This window comes from Anopheles nili, chromosome 3 (genome assembly GCF_943737925.1).
Source record: "Anopheles nili chromosome 3, idAnoNiliSN_F5_01, whole genome shotgun sequence".
Lineage (NCBI taxonomy): Eukaryota > Metazoa > Arthropoda > Insecta > Diptera > Culicidae > Anopheles > Anopheles nili.
In genome coordinates this window covers 19692287-19710420 of record NC_071292.1, presented here as the reverse complement: position 1 = coordinate 19710420, position 18134 = coordinate 19692287, and the positions used below count along the sequence as shown (strand labels likewise).

Here is an 18134-nt window from a genome sequence, read left to right as displayed (position 1 = left end):
TACAATCCAGTGCACCCGATACCTCTGTGAAACTGTGCCTCTATGCATCGGTGCTCCTGTTCTCTGTGCCTCTATGCAACTGTGCTCCTGTATCTCTGTGCCTCTCGTGCGTCTACGCTACTGTGCCTCTGTGCATGTGTGTATCTGTGCCTCAGTGCAACGGTGGCTCGGCATCCGTGCATCAGTCGATCAGTGCCTCTCTGCTATCTGTGGACATCAGACGATCAGTGCCGCTGTACATCTATGCATCAGTTTTACTATACCAGTGTACAATCCAGTGCACCCGATACCTCTGTGAAACTGTGCCTCTATGCATCGGTGCTCCTGTTCTCTGTGCCTCTATGCAACTGTGCTCCTGTATCTCTGTGCCTCTCGTGCGTCTACGCTACTGTGCCTCTGTGCATGTGTGTATCTGTGCCTCAGTGCAACGGTGGCTCGGCATCCGTGCATCAGTCGATCAGTGCCTCTCTGCTATCTGTGGACATCAGTCGATCAGTGCCGCTGTACATCTATGCATCAGTTTTACTATACCAGTGTACAATCCAGTGCACCCGATACCTCTGTGAAACTGTGCCTCTATGCATCGGTGCTCCTGTTCTCTGTGCCTCTATGCAACTGTGCTCCTGTATCTCTGTGCCTCTCGTGCGTCTACGCTACTGTGCCTCTGTGCTTTAGTGCTCCTGTGCCTCTGTCTCTCTCTGTATGTGTGTGCGTACGTGCGTCTGTGCATCTAGGCATCTGTGGAAGCGCAAGCATCCATGAGCAAAAGCGCTCGTGAAAAAAAAACAAACTATGGAACGCTATTCGCTCTTTTACTCATTCAAACCCTCATGCGATGTAACGCCTGGAAGCGCAAGCATCAATGAGCAAAAGCGCTCGTGAAAAAAACAAACTAAGTAACGCTATTGTTCGCCCTTTTACTCCTTCAAACCCTCATGCGATGTAACGCCTGGAAGCGCAAGCATCAATGAGCAAAAGCGCTCGTGAAAAAAACAAACTAAGTAACGCTATTGTTCGCCCTATTACTCCTTCAAACCCTCATGCGATGTAAGGCCTGGAAGCGCAAGCATCAATGAGCAAAAGCGCTCGTGAAAAAAACAAACTAAGTAACGCTATTGTTCGCCCTATTACTCATTCAAACCCTCATGCGATGTAAGGCCTGGAAGCGCAAGCATCAATGAGCAAAAGCGCTCGTGAAAAAAACAAACTAAGTAACGCTATTGTTCGCCCTATTACTCCTTCAAACCCTCATGCGATGTAACGCCTGGAAGCGCAAGCATCAATGAGCAAAAGCGCTCGTGAAAAAAACAAACTAAGTAACGCTATTGTTCGCCCTATTACTCCTTCAAACCCTCATGCGATGTAACGCCTGGAAGCGCAAGCATCAATGAGCAAAAGCGCTCGTGAAAAAAACAAACTAAGTAACGCTATTGTTCGCCCTATTACTCCTTCAAACCCTCATGCGATGTAACGCCTGGAAGCGCAAGCATCAATGAGCAAAAGCGCTCGTGAAAAAAACAAACTAAGTAACGCTATTGTTCGTCCTTTTGCTCCTTCAAACCCTCATGCGATGTAACGCCTGGAAGCGCAAGCATCAATGAGCAAAAGCGCTCGTGAAAAAAACAAACTAAGTAACGCTATTGTTCGTCCTTTTGCTCCTTCAAACCCTCATGCGATGTAACGCCTGGAAGCGCAAGCATCAATGAGCAAAAGCGCTCGTGAAAAAAACAAACTAAGTAACGCTATTGTTCGCCCTATTACTCCTTCAAACCCTCATGCGATGTAACGCCTGGAAGCGCAAGCATCAATGAGCAAAAGCGCTCGTGAAAAAAACAAACTAAGTAACGCTATTGTTCGCCCTATTACTCCTTCAAACCCTCATGCGATGTAACGCCTGGAAGCGCAAGCATCAAGGAGCAAAAGCGCTCGTGAAAAAAACAAACTAAGTAACGCTATTGTTCGCCCTTTTGCTCCTTCAAACCCTCATGCGATGTAACGCCTGGAAGCGCAAGCATCAATGAGCAAAAGCGCTCGTGAAAAAAACAAACTAAGTAACGCTATTGTTCGCCCTTTTACTCATTCAAACCCTCATGCGATGTAACGCCTGGAAGCGCAAGCATCAATGAGCAAAAGCGCTCGTGAAAAAAAACAAACTAAGTAATGCTATTGTTCGCCCTTTTACTTCTTCAAACCCTCATGCGATGTAACGCCTGGAAGCGCAAGCATCAATGAGCAAAAGCGCTCGTGAAAAAAACAAACTAAGTAACGCTATTGTTCACCCTATTACTCCTTCAAAACCCTCATGCGATGTAACGCCTGGAAGCGCAAGCATCAATGAGCAAAAGCGCTCGTGAAAAAAACAAACTAAGTAACGCTATTGTTCGCCCTATTACTTCTTCAAACCCTCATGCGATGTAACGCCTGGAAGCGCAAGCATCAATGAGCAAAAGCGCTCGTGAAAAAAACAAATTAAGTAACGCTATTGTTCGCCCTTTTACTCATTCAAACCCTCATGCGATGTAACGCCTGGAAGCGCAAGCATCAATGAGCAAAAGCGCTCGTGAAAAAAACAAACTAAGTAACGCTATTGTTCGCCCTTTTACTCATTCAAACCCTCATGCGATGTAACGCCTGGAAGCGCAAGCATCAATGAGCAAAAGCGCTCGTGAAAAAAACAAACTAAGTAACGCTATTGTTCGCCCTTTTACTCATTCAAACCCTCATGCGATGTAACGCCTGGAAGCGCAAGCATCAATGAGCAAAAGCGCTCGTGAAAAAAACAAACTAAGTAACGCTATTGTTCGCCCTTTTGCTCCTTCAAACCCTCATGCGATGTAACGCCTGGAAGCGCAAGCATCAATGAGCAAAAGCGCTCGTGAAAAAAACAAACTATGGAACGCTATTGTTCGCTCTTTCTCTCCTTTAAACCCTTATGCGATGTTGTTGTTGTAAAGATATTTGTAAGGTATATATATGATATTAGTTTAAATTAGTTATGAATATATGAATATACATAATATAATAAATATAAATTTATAAGGTATATATATATATATATATATATATATATATATATATATATATATATATATATATATATATATATATATATATATATATATATATATATATATATATATATTGTAAAACATATAAATTTGTAAGGTATATATATGATATTAGTTTAAATTAGGTTAGTTATGAATAATAATGAATCATAATGATATATATAATGAATGATGTACAATATAATGATATATAAATAATGATCATTTAAAAAAGGGATACTCCGAACATCGCTTTTACAAATCCACAACTTCATCAATAAATGAGATGCTAATTTAACTGCATATGTTGCCGCTCACGCCTAAATTGTTGAAGTATGAATCGAGGATCAACATAAAACTGTATACTATGAAGTAAAATAGTACAAATGAACTTTATGATATAATATGTATAAATTTGTAAGGTATGTATATGATATTAGTTTAAATTAGATTAGTTATGAATAATAATGAATCATAATGATATATATAATGAATGATATATAATATAATGATATATAAATAATGATCATTTAAAACAGGGATACTCCGAACATCGGTTTTACAAAACCACAACTTCATCAATAAATGAGATGCTAATTTAACTGTATATGTTGCCGCTCACGCCTAAAATGTTGAAGTATGAATCGAGGATCAACATAAAACTGTATACTATGAAGTAAAATAGTACAAGTGAACTTTATGATATAATATATATAAATTTGTAAGGCATGTATATGATATTAGTTTAAATTAGATTAGTTATGAATAATAATGAATCATAATGATATATAATGAATGATATATAATATAATGATATATAAATAATGATCATTTAAAACAGGGATACTCCGAACATCGGTTTTACAAAACCACAACTTCATCAATAAATGAGATGCTAATTTAACTGCATATGTTGCCGCTCACGCCTAAAATGTTGAAGTATGAATCGAGGATCAACATAAAACTGTATACTATGAAGTAAAATAGTACAAGTGAACTTTATGATATAATATGTATAAATTTGTAAGGTATGTATATGATATTAGTTTAAATTAGATTAGTTATGAATAATAATGAATCATAATGATATATATAATGAATGATATATAATATAATGATATATAAATAATGATCATTTAAAAAAGGGATACTCCGAACATTGCATTTACAAATCCACAACTTCATCAATAAATGAGATGCTAATTTAACTGCATATGTTGCCGCTCACGCCTAAATTGTTGAAGTATGAATCGAGGATCAACATAAAACTGTATACTATGAAATAAAATAGTACAAGTGAACTTTATGTCATCACATGTCACTTAAGTTCCATTTGCCTTCTCTCAAAAAGTCTAATTTAAGATATTTATGTATTTGAATTCTTGTGTGTGTGTGTGTGTGTGTGTGTGTGTGTGTGTGAAACTAGTGTTAAACTAATATCATATATCGTTGACAGTAAAAACAAATTGTACATTTCAATCAAATTTTGTGGTAAATAATGGCGCATGGGAGTGACCACTGTGCTTTGGTGTTACGCAGCCGTACATTTCCATTGCATTTTGTTCAATAGAATCCACATTGCGGTAAGTGCATTAAGGTAGGGCATTTTGGAATCCAAGCGTGGAGATGTTCCTTATTTTCCTCTCCCATCAATAGTATTTCTATGGCTGCAAGGAAAACGGAAAATGATTACGATTTATGAGCGTTATAACAGGTCCATGCATGATTCTTGAAATTACGATAAGAGAAGCAAGATGGAATGACAAATACCGGTTTTGTAAAAAAACATCAACCAGTGATTGTTTCTTATTAAAATTATACAATGTATAAAATAATAATAAAATATGAAAAAAAATAAAATAAAATAATAATAAAAATAATTATGAAAACAATTGAAGAGAAATTTAAGAATATACTTTAAAAATGCATTGGAAAATATACAAAAAAATTTCATTATAGTTGTCGAACAATCTAATCTAGTAATCTTGGGCATTTTGAAATCAAAGCGGGGAGATGCTACTAATTTTCCACTTCCACCAATGGTATTTGCTAGCTTAGGTACTTGCCGCGATTTGTTCGTGAATTCGTATGCTTCCTGTGGTTGAGGTAAGCAACGATTGGTTCAGCACCACTCGATTTCGAAACACTGTAAGCCATCCATTGCTCTACGATTTCAACCGGGTCATCCATGTCGTTGTTGATGCATATTTCTATGCCTGCAAAGAAAACGGAATAAGATTAAGATTTATGAATGTTGTAACAGATTCATGCATGATTCTTGAAATTACGATGAGCGCTTACATTTGTAAACCACTTCATCGGATGGTTCGATATCCAGCTCATCGAACTGCACGCGAATAGTTTCAACGCACACTATTTTCACACTGTTCTAGACGGCTTTTCACAACTTTTCTATAGAAAACACTCAATAACATACAACATCTCTTGCCACAACTTACTTACCGCGATTTGTTCGTGAATGCGTATGCTTCCATGTCGTTGAGGTAAGCGACGGTTGGTCCAGCACCACTCGATTTCGAAACACTGTAAGCCATCCATTGCTCTACGAATTCAACCGGGTCATCCACGTCGTTGTTGATGCATATTTCTATGCCTGCAAAGAAAACGGAATAAGATTAAGATTTATGAGTGTTGTAACAGATTCATGCATGATTCGTGAAATTACGATGAGCGCTTACATTTGTAAACCACTTCATCGGATGGTTCGATATCCAGCTCATCGAACTGCTCGCGAATAGTTTCAACGCACACTATTTTCACACTGTTCTAGACGGCTTTTCACAACTTTTCTATAGAAAACACTCAATAACATACAACATCTCTTGCCACAACTTACTTACCGCGATTTGTTCGTGAATGCGTATGCTTCCATGTCGTTGAGGTAAGCGACGGTTGGTCCAGCACCACTCGATTTCGAAACACTGTAAGCCATCCATTGCTCTACGAATTCAACCGGGTCATCCACGTCGTTGTTGATGTATATTTCTATGCCTGCAAAGAAAACGGAATAAGATTAAGATTTATGAGTGTTGTAACAGATTCATGCATGATTCTTGAAATTACGATGAGCGCTTACATTTGTAAACCACTTCATCGGATGGTTCGATATCCAGCTCATCGAACTGCACGCGAATAGTTTCAACGCACACTATTTTCACACTGTTCTAGACGGCTTTTCACAACTTTTCTATAGAAAACACTAAATAACATACAACATCTCTTGCCACAACTTACTTACCGCGATTTGTTCGTGAATGCGTATGCTTCCATGTCGTTGAGGTAAGAGACGGTTGGTCCAGCACCACTCGATTTCGAAACACTGTAAGCCATCCATTGCTCTACGAATTCAACCGGGTCATCCACGTCGTTGTTGATGCATATTTCTATGCCTGCAAAGAAAACGGAATATGATTAAGCGCTTACATTTGTAAACCACTTCATCGGTTGGTTCGATACCCAGCTCGTCAAACTGCACACGAATAGTTTCAACGCACACTATTTTTACACTGTTCTAGACGGCTTTTCACAACTTTTCTATAGAAAACACTCAATAACATACAACATCTCTTGCCACAACTTACTTACCGCGATTTGTTCTTGAATGCGTATGCTTCCATGTCGTTGAGGTAAGCGACGGTTGGTTCAGCACCACTCGATTTCGAAACACTGTAAGCCATCCATTGCTCTACGAATTCAAGCGGGTCATCCACGTCGTTGTTGATGTATATTTCTATGCCTGCAAGGAAAACGAAGAATGATTAGGATTTATGAGCGTTGTAACAAGTCCATGCATGATTCTTGAAATTACAATGAGCGCTTACACTTGTTTACCACTGCATCGGTTGGTTCAATACCCAGCTCATCGAACTGCTCACGAATTGTTTCAACGGACACCATTTTCACACTGTTTTCACTAGATCACACTGTTTTCACTAGATCACACTGTTTTCACTAGATCACACTGTTTTCACTAGATCACACTGTTTTCACTAAATCACACTGTTTTCACTAGATTGCTTTCCACAACTTTTCTATGCAACAGACTTTCACTTTTCTATGACGCTAGATTGCTTTTCACAACTTTTTTATGCAAAATACCCAATAACACACAACATTTCGCGCCACAACGTTAATTCAACAAAACTAAGAGTAAAGCGCGCGAGCGTCTTGAGCGTAATGACAGTTATCGGCGTCAGCTACAAATGTCAATGAGGCGCTCTGTCAGCACGATGGAATGACAATTGTCGGTTTCGAAAAAAACACCAACCAGTGATTGCTTATTATTAATATTATACAATGTATAAAATAGTTATGGGTAAAAACTCGGTAAAAACTCAATATATACCCTCCCCTCATTTTTTGAATACATTGTTACCAAAATATCTGCTGGCGAAAAATTATATTAACTATGAAATTTGTTCGACAGTATCTAACTTTACCATGTAAACAAGACACCTTTGAGCAAACCCATTTGTTTATACAAGTCACCTCCATGGATCAAAATTTCAGTATCAGTATTTCAGTTGTAAAAAAAATGAATTTTATTGAGTTATGTTGAGTTTTTACCGAAACTAGTAATTGTACTCTACATTTAAGCTGCTGTCCTTTAATGTTCGAATGTTCAGCAATGGTAGAATATTTGATTATTTTCCCCCAATATCCCATTGAAAGTGTACGAAAAAATACATCACAGGGCTCGCTATCTACTGCAATTGATTAGCTTTTCTCTACGCTTTTATAGAAGCGCAAGTGATACTGATACCGTCAAGTTACTAATCGAATTCTAGAGCGCTCATTTCATATCCGCAGTCCTATGGTTATAGAAACTTTCGAAAAATCGTAAAACCCGTACCAGCGAGGTCGTAATCCTTCTCAAGGGCTACAGGCAAGAAAATCTGTTTCCTGCATTCTAACATTCTAACGGACCCGACAGCATGATGGATATTCTCACCTTGCACTGCAGTTTTGACGGGATCTTGTAGGCGATGTGGAGAACTCCGATGACGCGAAAGCTGCTTGTCCTGAAGGAGTCTTGTTGACATCTTAGTCTCCTGTAGATTTCCACTTTCTTGCAGGGATCTCGCGTTGACGGCACGTGGGGTCATTCACACATGGTTCAGGTGCTTCCGCGAGAGAACCATACAATGTCATTTTGTAATTAACGTGGGCAATGTGAAAATTATTTTATTTCCGTTGCAGTATTGAAATAAAGACGGATAATATTACAGTTGGAGTTATGTTTAGTTCCGAATGGTTTGTAACGATGTTATAAAGGCATCTACTAACAAACAGGACAGAAATCTAATACTTGCAGATGAAAGCCCTTCCGAAATAACCATATAATTGCAGGGAGTGCATCGATGCGACTTTTACTTGTGGAGTAGGGGAGTGTATCCTGATTTTGTATTGCTTGTATTTTACTTCTCGATCGCAACCCGATCGGGAATACTATTACCGGTAGCTATTGTAGCGTGAACGTAACCCTCTCACGTCTTTGGTTACCGATGGCCAATGGCGAAAAATGGAAGGTTAAACGTGAAACCATCATAGTCTCTTACACTACGACCGCACCCGCCTCCGAACGACTGGTCGGTAGATCTGGGCAGACTTTCCACTGGTCCGTGATCGGATCGTAGCACTCGAATGAAGCGATTGTCACTTGTGCCCGGTAGAAATTAATCTCGCACGGCTGATCACCACCAGCCACGTACAGCAGCCCGTCGGCGGCTGCCACAGCCGGGCTCGAACGCCGCACCGTCATTGGTGAAACCATGGACCACTTGTCCTCATCAAAGCTGTACCGTTCGACGGTTCTCAGAACCTCCTGCTGACTGCTGTTCCCACCGACCACGTACATGTACCGATCGAGGATAGCAACACCCATCTGACAACGGGCCGTCTGCATACGTGCCAATTCCGTCCATTCGTTCGTCACGGGATTGTAGCTAAGCGGGAATTGGAAAAGCGATGGTTGATTTGAGTGAGAATGGTTTCCTGCGAAAGAAAAAAAAAGTAAATACTTACCTACTCACATCCGTTAGATATCGTGAGTGAGTGTTACAGCCCCCAACAATGTAGATTAAACCTGCAAATGGCAAAACAAAATCATTGTGAAACCACTCGCATTCTGTCGGCGTGGTGTACAACTCCATACCTTCAAAGCTCACGACTCCCATGCTGAACTTTGGCTCCGGCAGATCCCCCACCATTCGCCAGGCATTCTTCATCGGATCATAGCACTCTATCGTGCCGCCAATGTCCTCCCCGATCCAGCCTCCCATCGCGTACAGCGTGCCACCTAGCGTGCAGAGGCCAAACTCACAGCGTGGCACGTTCATCGGCGCCATCGGTTCCCAGTTGTTATTCTGCGTGTCGTACACCTCACCGTTGGCCAGTATCTGGCTGCCCCGTTCGCCACCAATCACGTAAATCTTCCCACCCAATGCCGCCACTCCCGGCAGTATGCGTCCGATCTCCATCGGAGCCGATTCGATCCACTCGCGGCGGAAAATGTCGTACTTGATAACGGACTCAAATATCCAATCCGTCGGGGTCCAACCGGCCGACTGTTCCCGCCGCGATCCACCAATCACATAGATGCTCTTTTTCGCGCACACACGTGGACAAACGCGTAGTGGCACCAGCTGGCCACGCCGTGACGTCAGATCCTTCCGTACCGATCGGAGCGCGATCTTAAGCGAAACATCCCGACATTCGGCAATTGCCTGATCGATCAACCCGACGGGCACCAGTGCGATGCGTACGTGCGATAGGATCTCGAATACGTACTGACGCCGTGGCACCACGTCATGCCGGATCCAGCGTAAAGCGGCACTAAACACCTGATACTCGCTGTCCACACGCAGCGCCTCGGACGAGATCACCTTCACCAGGAGCGTGTGTGGCATATCAAGCAGCTCATCCTCGAGCGCCACCTTTGGGAAGTTACTGTGGACGAAATTGGCCGCCACTTCGGCCAACTGGCGACAGTTGTGTGCTTCAGCGAATCGCATTATACCCAATGCGTTCGATGAATGCAGCTCCCGGCACAGATACTCGCAGCAACCATCGACCACTTCCGGTATCTGCAGCATGTCAGCCGCGGCCAGCAGTTCCTGAACGTTACTCTGGAAAGGATGAAAAATAGAAAATGTACATTAGGGAATGACTAATGCGAAGTACCGTCTACGATACGATACCAACCTGCTCGATTTCGATCTGGCCCGTGTATATGAAATCGACCAGCAGCTCCAGAATATCTGCCCGGATCGAGTGCAACGTGACGGTCTTCTGCTTGCCCTCACTCAGACCGAGCTCTGGCCGGAACATTGCTTCGAAATAAGCGGAACTCGCGCTCAGCACAGCCCGGTGGGCGTGGACGGAAGTGGCACCGCCAACCTTGATCTCCACGTCGCAGAATCGCGAATCAAGTCGAAGGGCGTTCAGGTTCAGCAGCATCTTTTGGGCGTAGTGCGGACAGCTGAACCGCGGCTTCCCGTTGCCATTGTTGCTGCTTGCCACTCCGCCGACTGACTGCGTTAGTTCCGACGATGCCAGCGGGGATTGGGCAGCGAGGGAACATATAATGTCCCCACAGTTGTTCCCGTTGAAGCTGTTTAAGGGAGGCATCGTTGGTTTGACCCCTTGCTCGGCTGTGTGTATGTGCGTGTCCGCCGCGCGTACGCTTACGTTTCACACAAACTGACTGCTATTAATCGTTCAATTGCGTGCAACCCGTTTCCTCTTGCTATGGGGCAGTTGCACTACGTATATTGGTACAATTTTTATATCATACTAAATTGACTTCACTTTTGCACGTTTCACTAACTTTTCTGTACGAAAAGAAAGAAAAAGCTCATAGGGATCGGCACACTGCACGGGTGAAAACTTATTGTTTTACTTTTTTTTCACGGAATGTGTAATGTCCACACCACTCGCGAACGGATTTCAATTCCAGTGGGAACAGTGTCCAATCGCGAACTGGATCGTTATAGAGCGAGGCATGTCCTAATTAACACGACCATGGCACTCTACCAGCTGTAGTAGCTGTAACTACAGTGCTGTTCCTGTACGTGCATAAAGGCATTGTATGGGCAACACTTTTTCGTACAACACTCCTTATTCAGTCTCCCCCCTCCCCGTACCACACGGTCGGTTTCGTTCGTTCACAGGCCACACGCGAGGCTAATCAAAGAATCCATCATTTAATAAACCATTTTCTCCGATGGGATGTTCGTCCGTCGCGACCCGACGACCATTTAGCAGCGCGCGTTCCGCTTCACACACCCGCCCGACCGAGGCGAACAGACAATTGCTGCAATTCACAGTGGCCACAGCGCAGCGTATCCGCGAATTCGCCCTTTCATCTGTCAAGGGAAAGATTTTTCTCCGGGTATCGTACGATGACGACTCTCTTCTTTGGCAACATCAAACGGCACGCTCTCCGGTTGGCACAAGTCGACTCAGTTTCTCCATTATCAGCAGAAACAGCACAGTACGCAGTAGCCGCAGAAAAGCACACGCATCCGTATCCATGCATCGGTCGCATGCCGTGCAGTGGTGTAGGTGATTTGTTTTTGTTTTGTTCGATTCGTTGGTGCGCCTTCTCATTACACAACTGCTACGACGCTGCTGAACATCAGCTGTCAGCTCCTTTGGCAACGATGGTGCGAGGGTTTTTTTAGCTGTCGATTGGTATATCGTGCGTCTTTTCTCGATTTTAATCCGACTGTTAATTACTTTTCCAGGGCTACAGTCGCTTAGCGGTCTTTCCCTGCTGCAGGAACTAAGTGTTGCTTACTTTTAAACTTGCGTTAGCTTGGATTTGATAAGTTTAATGATAGTTCTACATCGATGGAATCGCTGTTTCTTATCCTTCGATACAACTGAACTATAAGGGACGGATCGGTGACCGCTTGCAGCTCAAGAAACTGACCCTTTAAGAAGAAACAAAATATGTAATAATATGTTAACTCTAGCTAAGTACCGCGCAGGGCTTTAAGCTCACCTTTAATTTCTCTCTAATCAGCTCGATTTCAGCACCATACTCTTCTTCGTCTAGCAGGTAACGTTTCACCAGATCCAGTGCTACCGGATGACATGTTTTCAGACAAATCACTGACCTTTTACCATGCCAACGAATGCTAATAGCCTCATCCAACGCCCACCAACTGTCGTGGTCATTACTTTCCAACACACTAGAAAAACTAATAGCCTTCGTTTTCGATTGCTCATTGCGAATGGAGTACGTTAAAATGCCGTTCCCTTTTCGCTTCTCCATCGGATAGGGATTATTTTGAGATAATATTCCGATGATTGGTAACGCAACGCGGTTCTCAACAGCACTTAGCCATGAGCCTGCCTGTTGTATCAGATTGGTTGCATCTTCTTCGACTGAATTACCAGAATACGGTATTGGAATCGTCAACAGAAGATTTTCGTTACCATGTCGTACTGCTGCCAAAAGAATGACGTGGAAATTTGGCAAACCGTTCATTAGATCGCTTTTGTGAACAAACACCACCGCATGGAGTACACCATCTTTGGTAAACGTTTCATGCACTGGGCGGACACTAGTATTCCCGTTATATTCAATGCTAACAAGCCATCGTTTTTGCTGCAAGAGCAGCTGAAAGATCCCCAGATTAATTTCTATCTTCACACTAGCAAATAAACAAACATTTTCGCCTTGCATACCTATTACGAATGCCGGTGCTTTTCTTGGCGGCATATCATTCTGGAAGTTAATCGTAAGTCGGGAAAGCCCTCCAAAAATGCTTCTATTCCTATGTAGAGCTAGCACATCAAACTTGGCTTGTTCAATTTGTAGTGCTTCTTCAAGCCGTTTATCTAATTCAATTTCCTCGGTGAGTCGTCTCGTTACACGGTGCGAAACATTTCGCACGTTACCTGGCAGCAGAAACATTTTCGATGCTTCCGTTTGGTTAATTTTCATTTTATCCTTGCAGTTCATGTAGTAGAACTGATTATTCTCGGTGACAAGCAGTGCCAACGATTTAGTATCGAGCAGCGTAATCGCCAAAACCCCTCGCAGATGAATGTCTTCCATTTCAGTGTCGATTTGTTTAGTTTCTTCGGAGTAGTGAAAATGGACACGGTGCATGCCCACCCCATTGGAGTACAGTAAAGCGTTGTTATTCTTATCAAAAGCATAAGCCTCAATGGGAGCGTGAAGGTAGACGGAAGAGCTGGTTACAATCAATGCCTCCGGGTTTGAAGATTGCCTGAAGACGACCAGTAAGCCGGCTTCTAGTAGGACCGTCAGACAGAGACTGTTCTCGAAGAAATCGATATCCATTATGCTAGAGGCAAAACAACGCACCACTATCATATCGCTTTCGCCAGAATCTTGCTGCTGCAGCCAGTAGAGATTGTTGTTTATCGCTATCAGGAAAATTTCATCTCCGATTGAAAGTTTTGTGAATGCAAGAAAGTTTCCCAAAAATCGATCGTTTGTTGCATTGACGGAGAACTTGTGGACTAAGTATCGGGTTCCATTGTCGCTGCATTCCACTAGTAACTCGTACCGCTTCAGAATGTTGTGCTTAGTGAGATTTTCAGATATTTCAATCACTTCCAACAGCATCTCTCCGTTCTCCGATTGCCTGATGATTATCCATTCGCCTTGTTTGTTTCCGGGTTTGACGTGTCGAATATGACTACAATCCATGATTTTAACGAATATACCTTGCGTGAAATCATACACCATCATTTTGCCATCCGATGCCAAGCAAATTGCAGTCGAGTCAGATGCTCGCAATTCACGTAATAACCCTGTGTATGGCAAATCACACCGGCTAAATTCTAATGGAACATTCATTACACTAAGCGCACGATCGATACTTGGAACTGAAAGAGAAACAACTTGATCGTCACATGCTACCATTATTACGGTTTTTTGTTGTTCTGTTAAAATTGTTGTGAAACTGGTTATGAAAATGGGGTATACATTTTCATCTGAAAATTTCCAGTGGGCCAAACACTTGAACGACATTGCGAATGTCCTGCGGAATATATATTCTCTCGATCTTTCGAGTTTGTTTTGGCAGTTGCCGGTAACATTGGCGCCAAACGGCATGCTTCCATTTGAAGACAGCCAACAAATCTGGATTGAGAAACGAAATTTACGTACGATAATAATACATTTCGCAATAACTACACCAGTTATCAATTAAAAACGAACAAAAACCACTACAAATAGCTATTTTGTTATGTATATGGCAGATGTTTAAACGAAATTACTGAAAAAATTCATTGAAATAATGCTCAAGTATTGAAGTAAATAGCATATGCTTATACACGATCAAAAATCCAACAATTGTTGTCAAACAGTTCCGTCACCTGTTGGTAATTGTGTGCGCCAATCATTCTTGTAATAACATGTTTTAAACGTGATTGTTTTACATATCAGACTTTAATTTCACATCATACCAAAAGGTTTTTAGTTTCAGTATTAAAGAAAATCACTTTAAATAAAAGCTATCGGAGAAAGTAAACACTTAAACGAGTACCGTGCTGTGTTTTGTTCCGTTTCTAACGTGAACGATTGTTCGTTACAATAGCTTGAATTAAATCTTAGAATTATACTAAACATGGCTCGAAGCTTAGGTGTAAGTATTTAAATCTGTTTAGAATCTCTAAATTATACTGAAAATATCTAATCTACCATTGATCGATTTTCAGAAAGCCCACATGATTATTCTCGACGTTGGACGTAGCTCATCAATCGCAACTGGCAATGAAAAGCAAACCTTCTTCAGTAAATCAAAAGAGTGTGCTTCACTGATCATTCAACAAATGGTACGATATACTGGAGATGCACGAACTTGCTGCTGCTGGTTCATTTATGCAATAATTGTTGTTTGTAGATTTTCAGTGCTCCAAATGACCAGGTCGGTATGGTGTTGATGGGAACAGAGGAAACCAATAATCAGCTTAACGTAGAATCTGGCGGCTACGAGCACATTTGTGAAGCATTTGATTTGAAACCTCCTAATTGGCAGAACTTGAGGATATTGGAAAATCAAATTTCTCAATCCATGTCGGAGGCTAACTGGTTCGATGCACTGATCGTTGCCACCAATTTTTTGCGCAACGGAGCATTGGGGAAAAAACTTTTAGATTGTAACATCATTCTGATTTCGCCGCTATTACAACCGGCAGCTGTCGACAGGGATCAGATAGATAGTGTTACGGATGCAATTCTTGCTCTGAACGGTGTGCTGCATGTCATAACCAACTATGTGTTGCATCCGGCGTCGTCCGTCGGCTCGATTTTCGTCTCATCTGGTACATTCGATAACGACCAAAACACTACCGAAGAACGACGTAAAAATGAACGCCTTTTGAAGGACATGTTACTTAGAACCGAAGGTACCCTTTCGAATGTTAACTGGGCAGAGAGAAAACTGTCTTTCGTTGGAGCGAAACCAATAAAACCAACGCCTTGGAACTGCATGTTGACTATCGGTTCAAAGCTGAAGCTATCCATATCGGCCTATCTGCATATCACGGAGCAAAAGGGCCTAGGATCGTTTAAAGTCGACAGTTTAGATGGTTCCAGCACCAAGGTCGAAATGAAGACGGAGCATTTTTTAAACGATAAACCGATCGACGTTTCGATGGATGATATCATCGCGGGCTACATGTACGGTTCCACGGTGGTACCGTACGATTGCGGAGTGGATATCGAGTACAAATCAGGAGAAGCCCGATTGGCTTGCTTGGGATTTACTGCGTCCAAAAACGTACAAGAAGAATACCTGAGCGGGCAAGGAACGCACGTCGTGGTGGCGAAGAAAGGTTGCACTGCTTCAAAGCATAAATTAGCCGCCTTGATCCGAGCGATGATGGAGATGGATGTCATCATGATCACCACAAAGGTATATCGAAAGGATACGAAGCCAAGGTTAAACGCTATGATTCCATCATACAAACAACAGTCTCCGTGCCTCGTTATGATAGAGCTTATTTTCAAAGGTAACTTAAAATTATTCAATAAATTGCATGACGATCGCTTATAAAAAAATTTAAATACTGTTACTGAATTACAGATGAGTTGTGTGAATTAAAGTTTCCTTCTTTGCTGAAGGCAAAAACTCGACCGACGGAGGAGCAGTACAACGCGATCGATAAGTTGATTGACAGCATGAGCCTTACGGATGAAATCGACGATTCAAACGGAGAATCTCGTGAGGCGTTTGCGCTGAACAACACCTTCAATCCGACACTGCAGCACGTGTACCGGTCGGTAGCCCATCGGGCACTCTACCCCAAGCATGCGTTGCCCTTAATAAGCAGCGATTTGCGAGAATTAACCGAAGTACCGAAGAAAGTGGCAGACCGCTCAAAAGACGCGTTGGAAACCGTACAGCGGTTGTTTGAGTTAAAAGAAGTTAAACAAAATACCCGTAATAATTGGCTTCAGCGGGTGGACAAAATTAACATGGGAGATGCTGCATCAAACAGCAACACGCAGGATAGTGGCCTCTCCCTAGACGATGATACCACTCGAAGACGAGTTGTGTCTGTCGGCACAGTGACGCCGGCCGAAGATTTTGATATTCTTCTGCGGCAGGGCGAAAAATTTGCCACCGTAGCCACGCAAATGCAGAACATTATTTTTGAGCTGCTGTTCACGTCGATGCGCCCACCTGGCGATAAGGTTATCGCAGCCCTCATGATGTACCGCGGTGAAGCACAAAAGCTCGGCCCGTACCGATACAACGAGTGGATTGAGGAATTTAAAACGATCCTGCTGGCCCGTGGCAAGGAAGAATTCTGGGAAAAAGTAATTGTAGGTGAGAAACTAGGGCTAATCGATGCACAGGAAAGCGACATGAGCACGGTGAACATGGAACAGGCGGTCAGCTTTTACGACACACCGGCAAAAGGCAAGGTTGCTGAAGAAACGACTGATGCAAATTATATCGATCCGGATAGTTTGTTAGACGAATTAAATGCGGAGTTTTAAGAACAAGCAGATTAGCAGAGCTTCGTTAATTGCCTAAACCCAGAGCAAGTTTTAGATACAGAAAATATAAAGTATAGAAATGATATCGTTTGAAATCACATATGTGAACATGTTAAGTGTAAAATAAGACAAAATAATTCGAATGTTTTTCTAGGATCAGGTACTACTTAATAGCTGAGGGATAGCAAGTAGGAATGCAGCCATACTTGTTTTTGTCTGATAACCTGTGCTTAAATACAGAAGGACTTTCACTTTCACGCTGGTTTACCCAGTACATTATCTCATACGAATTATTGTCACATGCAAGTTTTGCTCACATGGCCAGAATGAACGATAACACAAATCCAAACCTATGCGGTACAGTGTTTTCAAGAGCGGATTAAAAATGCATTCATTTTTGATTGTTGTGGTAATTCAACTAACAAGAAATCTTTCTACTAAGAGTACTGGTATCAATGAGTGGAGATAAATGAAGCGGCACATTGTGGCTCTGGAATAAAACACGTGTAGCGTGTTTAAATTATCTGAAATTAGGTTGACTGAGTCAAACTGTCTAAAATAATACAAACACAAATCTGCTTCTTTTATCGCAATTAATCAAAAGAGAAAGACAATCTTAAAATGTTGCACCTGATACTCGAACGAATTGGTATTGTAAAACGTGATAGGCTTTGCGATAACACGAATGGTATTTCCAAGCAAACAGATATAGTATAAAAATGTTTGATTTCGCCCCTCACGGTGATTAAGGAATTTTAAATTCGCTTCTTGAACATAGACATAATCATTAGTGGATAATACGCCCGGCCGGTGGTCCAGGTTGGGCTGCTGTAATACGTCGCACACGTTCGATAACAAAAGCCGAAGTCGATAACTGCAGCATCGTAACATGCCAGCGGAAAACTCCAATGGTCTTGGGCAACGAAATCACACGACAGCGTGTTCAATGTCGATAATGAGGAATTATCAGCACCAAAGATGCTTATCTACAGGATATCAAGATTGCTTGTGGTTTTCGTGGACTTACAGTTCCCTAATCGAAATGGTTTTATTTTACGTCGTGCACCAAGTGA

General features: G+C 42.1%; 3 protein-coding genes across 3 annotated transcripts; 1 reads left to right on the top strand and 2 right to left on the bottom strand.

The window, feature by feature from the left end:
- Positions 1–8224: 8224 nt before the first annotated feature.
- Positions 8225–10718, bottom strand: LOC128723569 (actin-binding protein IPP). The gene is made up of 4 exons (XM_053817325.1): positions 10272–10718; positions 9223–10195; positions 9093–9153; positions 8225–9013 (listed from the first exon to the last, which is right to left on the bottom strand). Exons 1-4 carry the CDS (start codon positions 10695–10697, stop codon positions 8623–8625), a joined length of 1851 nt encoding a protein of 616 aa, XP_053673300.1. The 5' UTR covers positions 10698–10718; the 3' UTR covers positions 8225–8622.
- Positions 10719–11881: 1163 nt separating this feature from the next.
- Positions 11882–14082, bottom strand: LOC128723865 (uncharacterized). The gene is made up of 2 exons (XM_053817632.1): positions 12076–14082; positions 11882–12004 (listed from the first exon to the last, which is right to left on the bottom strand). Exons 1-2 carry the CDS (start codon positions 14080–14082, stop codon positions 11882–11884), a joined length of 2130 nt encoding a protein of 709 aa, XP_053673607.1.
- A 598-nt stretch (positions 14083–14680) lies between these two features.
- LOC128726299 (X-ray repair cross-complementing protein 5-like) lies at positions 14681–17061 on the top strand. Its single transcript, XM_053820101.1, has 4 exons — positions 14681–14698; positions 14772–14888; positions 14957–16067; positions 16142–17061. Exons 1-4 carry the CDS (start codon positions 14681–14683, stop codon positions 17059–17061), a joined length of 2166 nt encoding a protein of 721 aa, XP_053676076.1.
- Positions 17062–18134: the final 1073 nt, after the last annotated feature.

Coding starts and splice junctions, on each gene's coding strand:
- LOC128723569 (XM_053817325.1), bottom strand. CDS start 10,697: ATGCCTCCCTTAAACAGCTTCAACGGGAACAACTGTGGGGACATTATA. Junction 10,196..10,271: donor GCCAGATCGAAATCGAGCAG/GTTGGTATCGTA, acceptor CATCCTTTCCAG/AGTAACGTTCAGGAACTGCT. Junction 9,154..9,222: donor GGGAGTCGTGAGCTTTGAAG/GTATGGAGTTGT, acceptor TGCCATTTGCAG/GTTTAATCTACATTGTTGGG.
- LOC128726299 (XM_053820101.1), top strand. Junction 14,889..14,956: donor CACTGATCATTCAACAAATG/GTACGATATACT, acceptor TGTTGTTTGTAG/ATTTTCAGTGCTCCAAATGA. Junction 16,068..16,141: donor GATAGAGCTTATTTTCAAAG/GTAACTTAAAAT, acceptor ACTGAATTACAG/ATGAGTTGTGTGAATTAAAG.
- LOC128723865 (XM_053817632.1), bottom strand. CDS start 14,082: ATGTCGTTCAAGTGTTTGGCCCACTGGAAATTTTCAGATGAAAATGTA. Junction 12,005..12,075: donor TGATTAGAGAGAAATTAAAG/GTGAGCTTAAAG, acceptor TTCTTCTTAAAG/GGTCAGTTTCTTGAGCTGCA.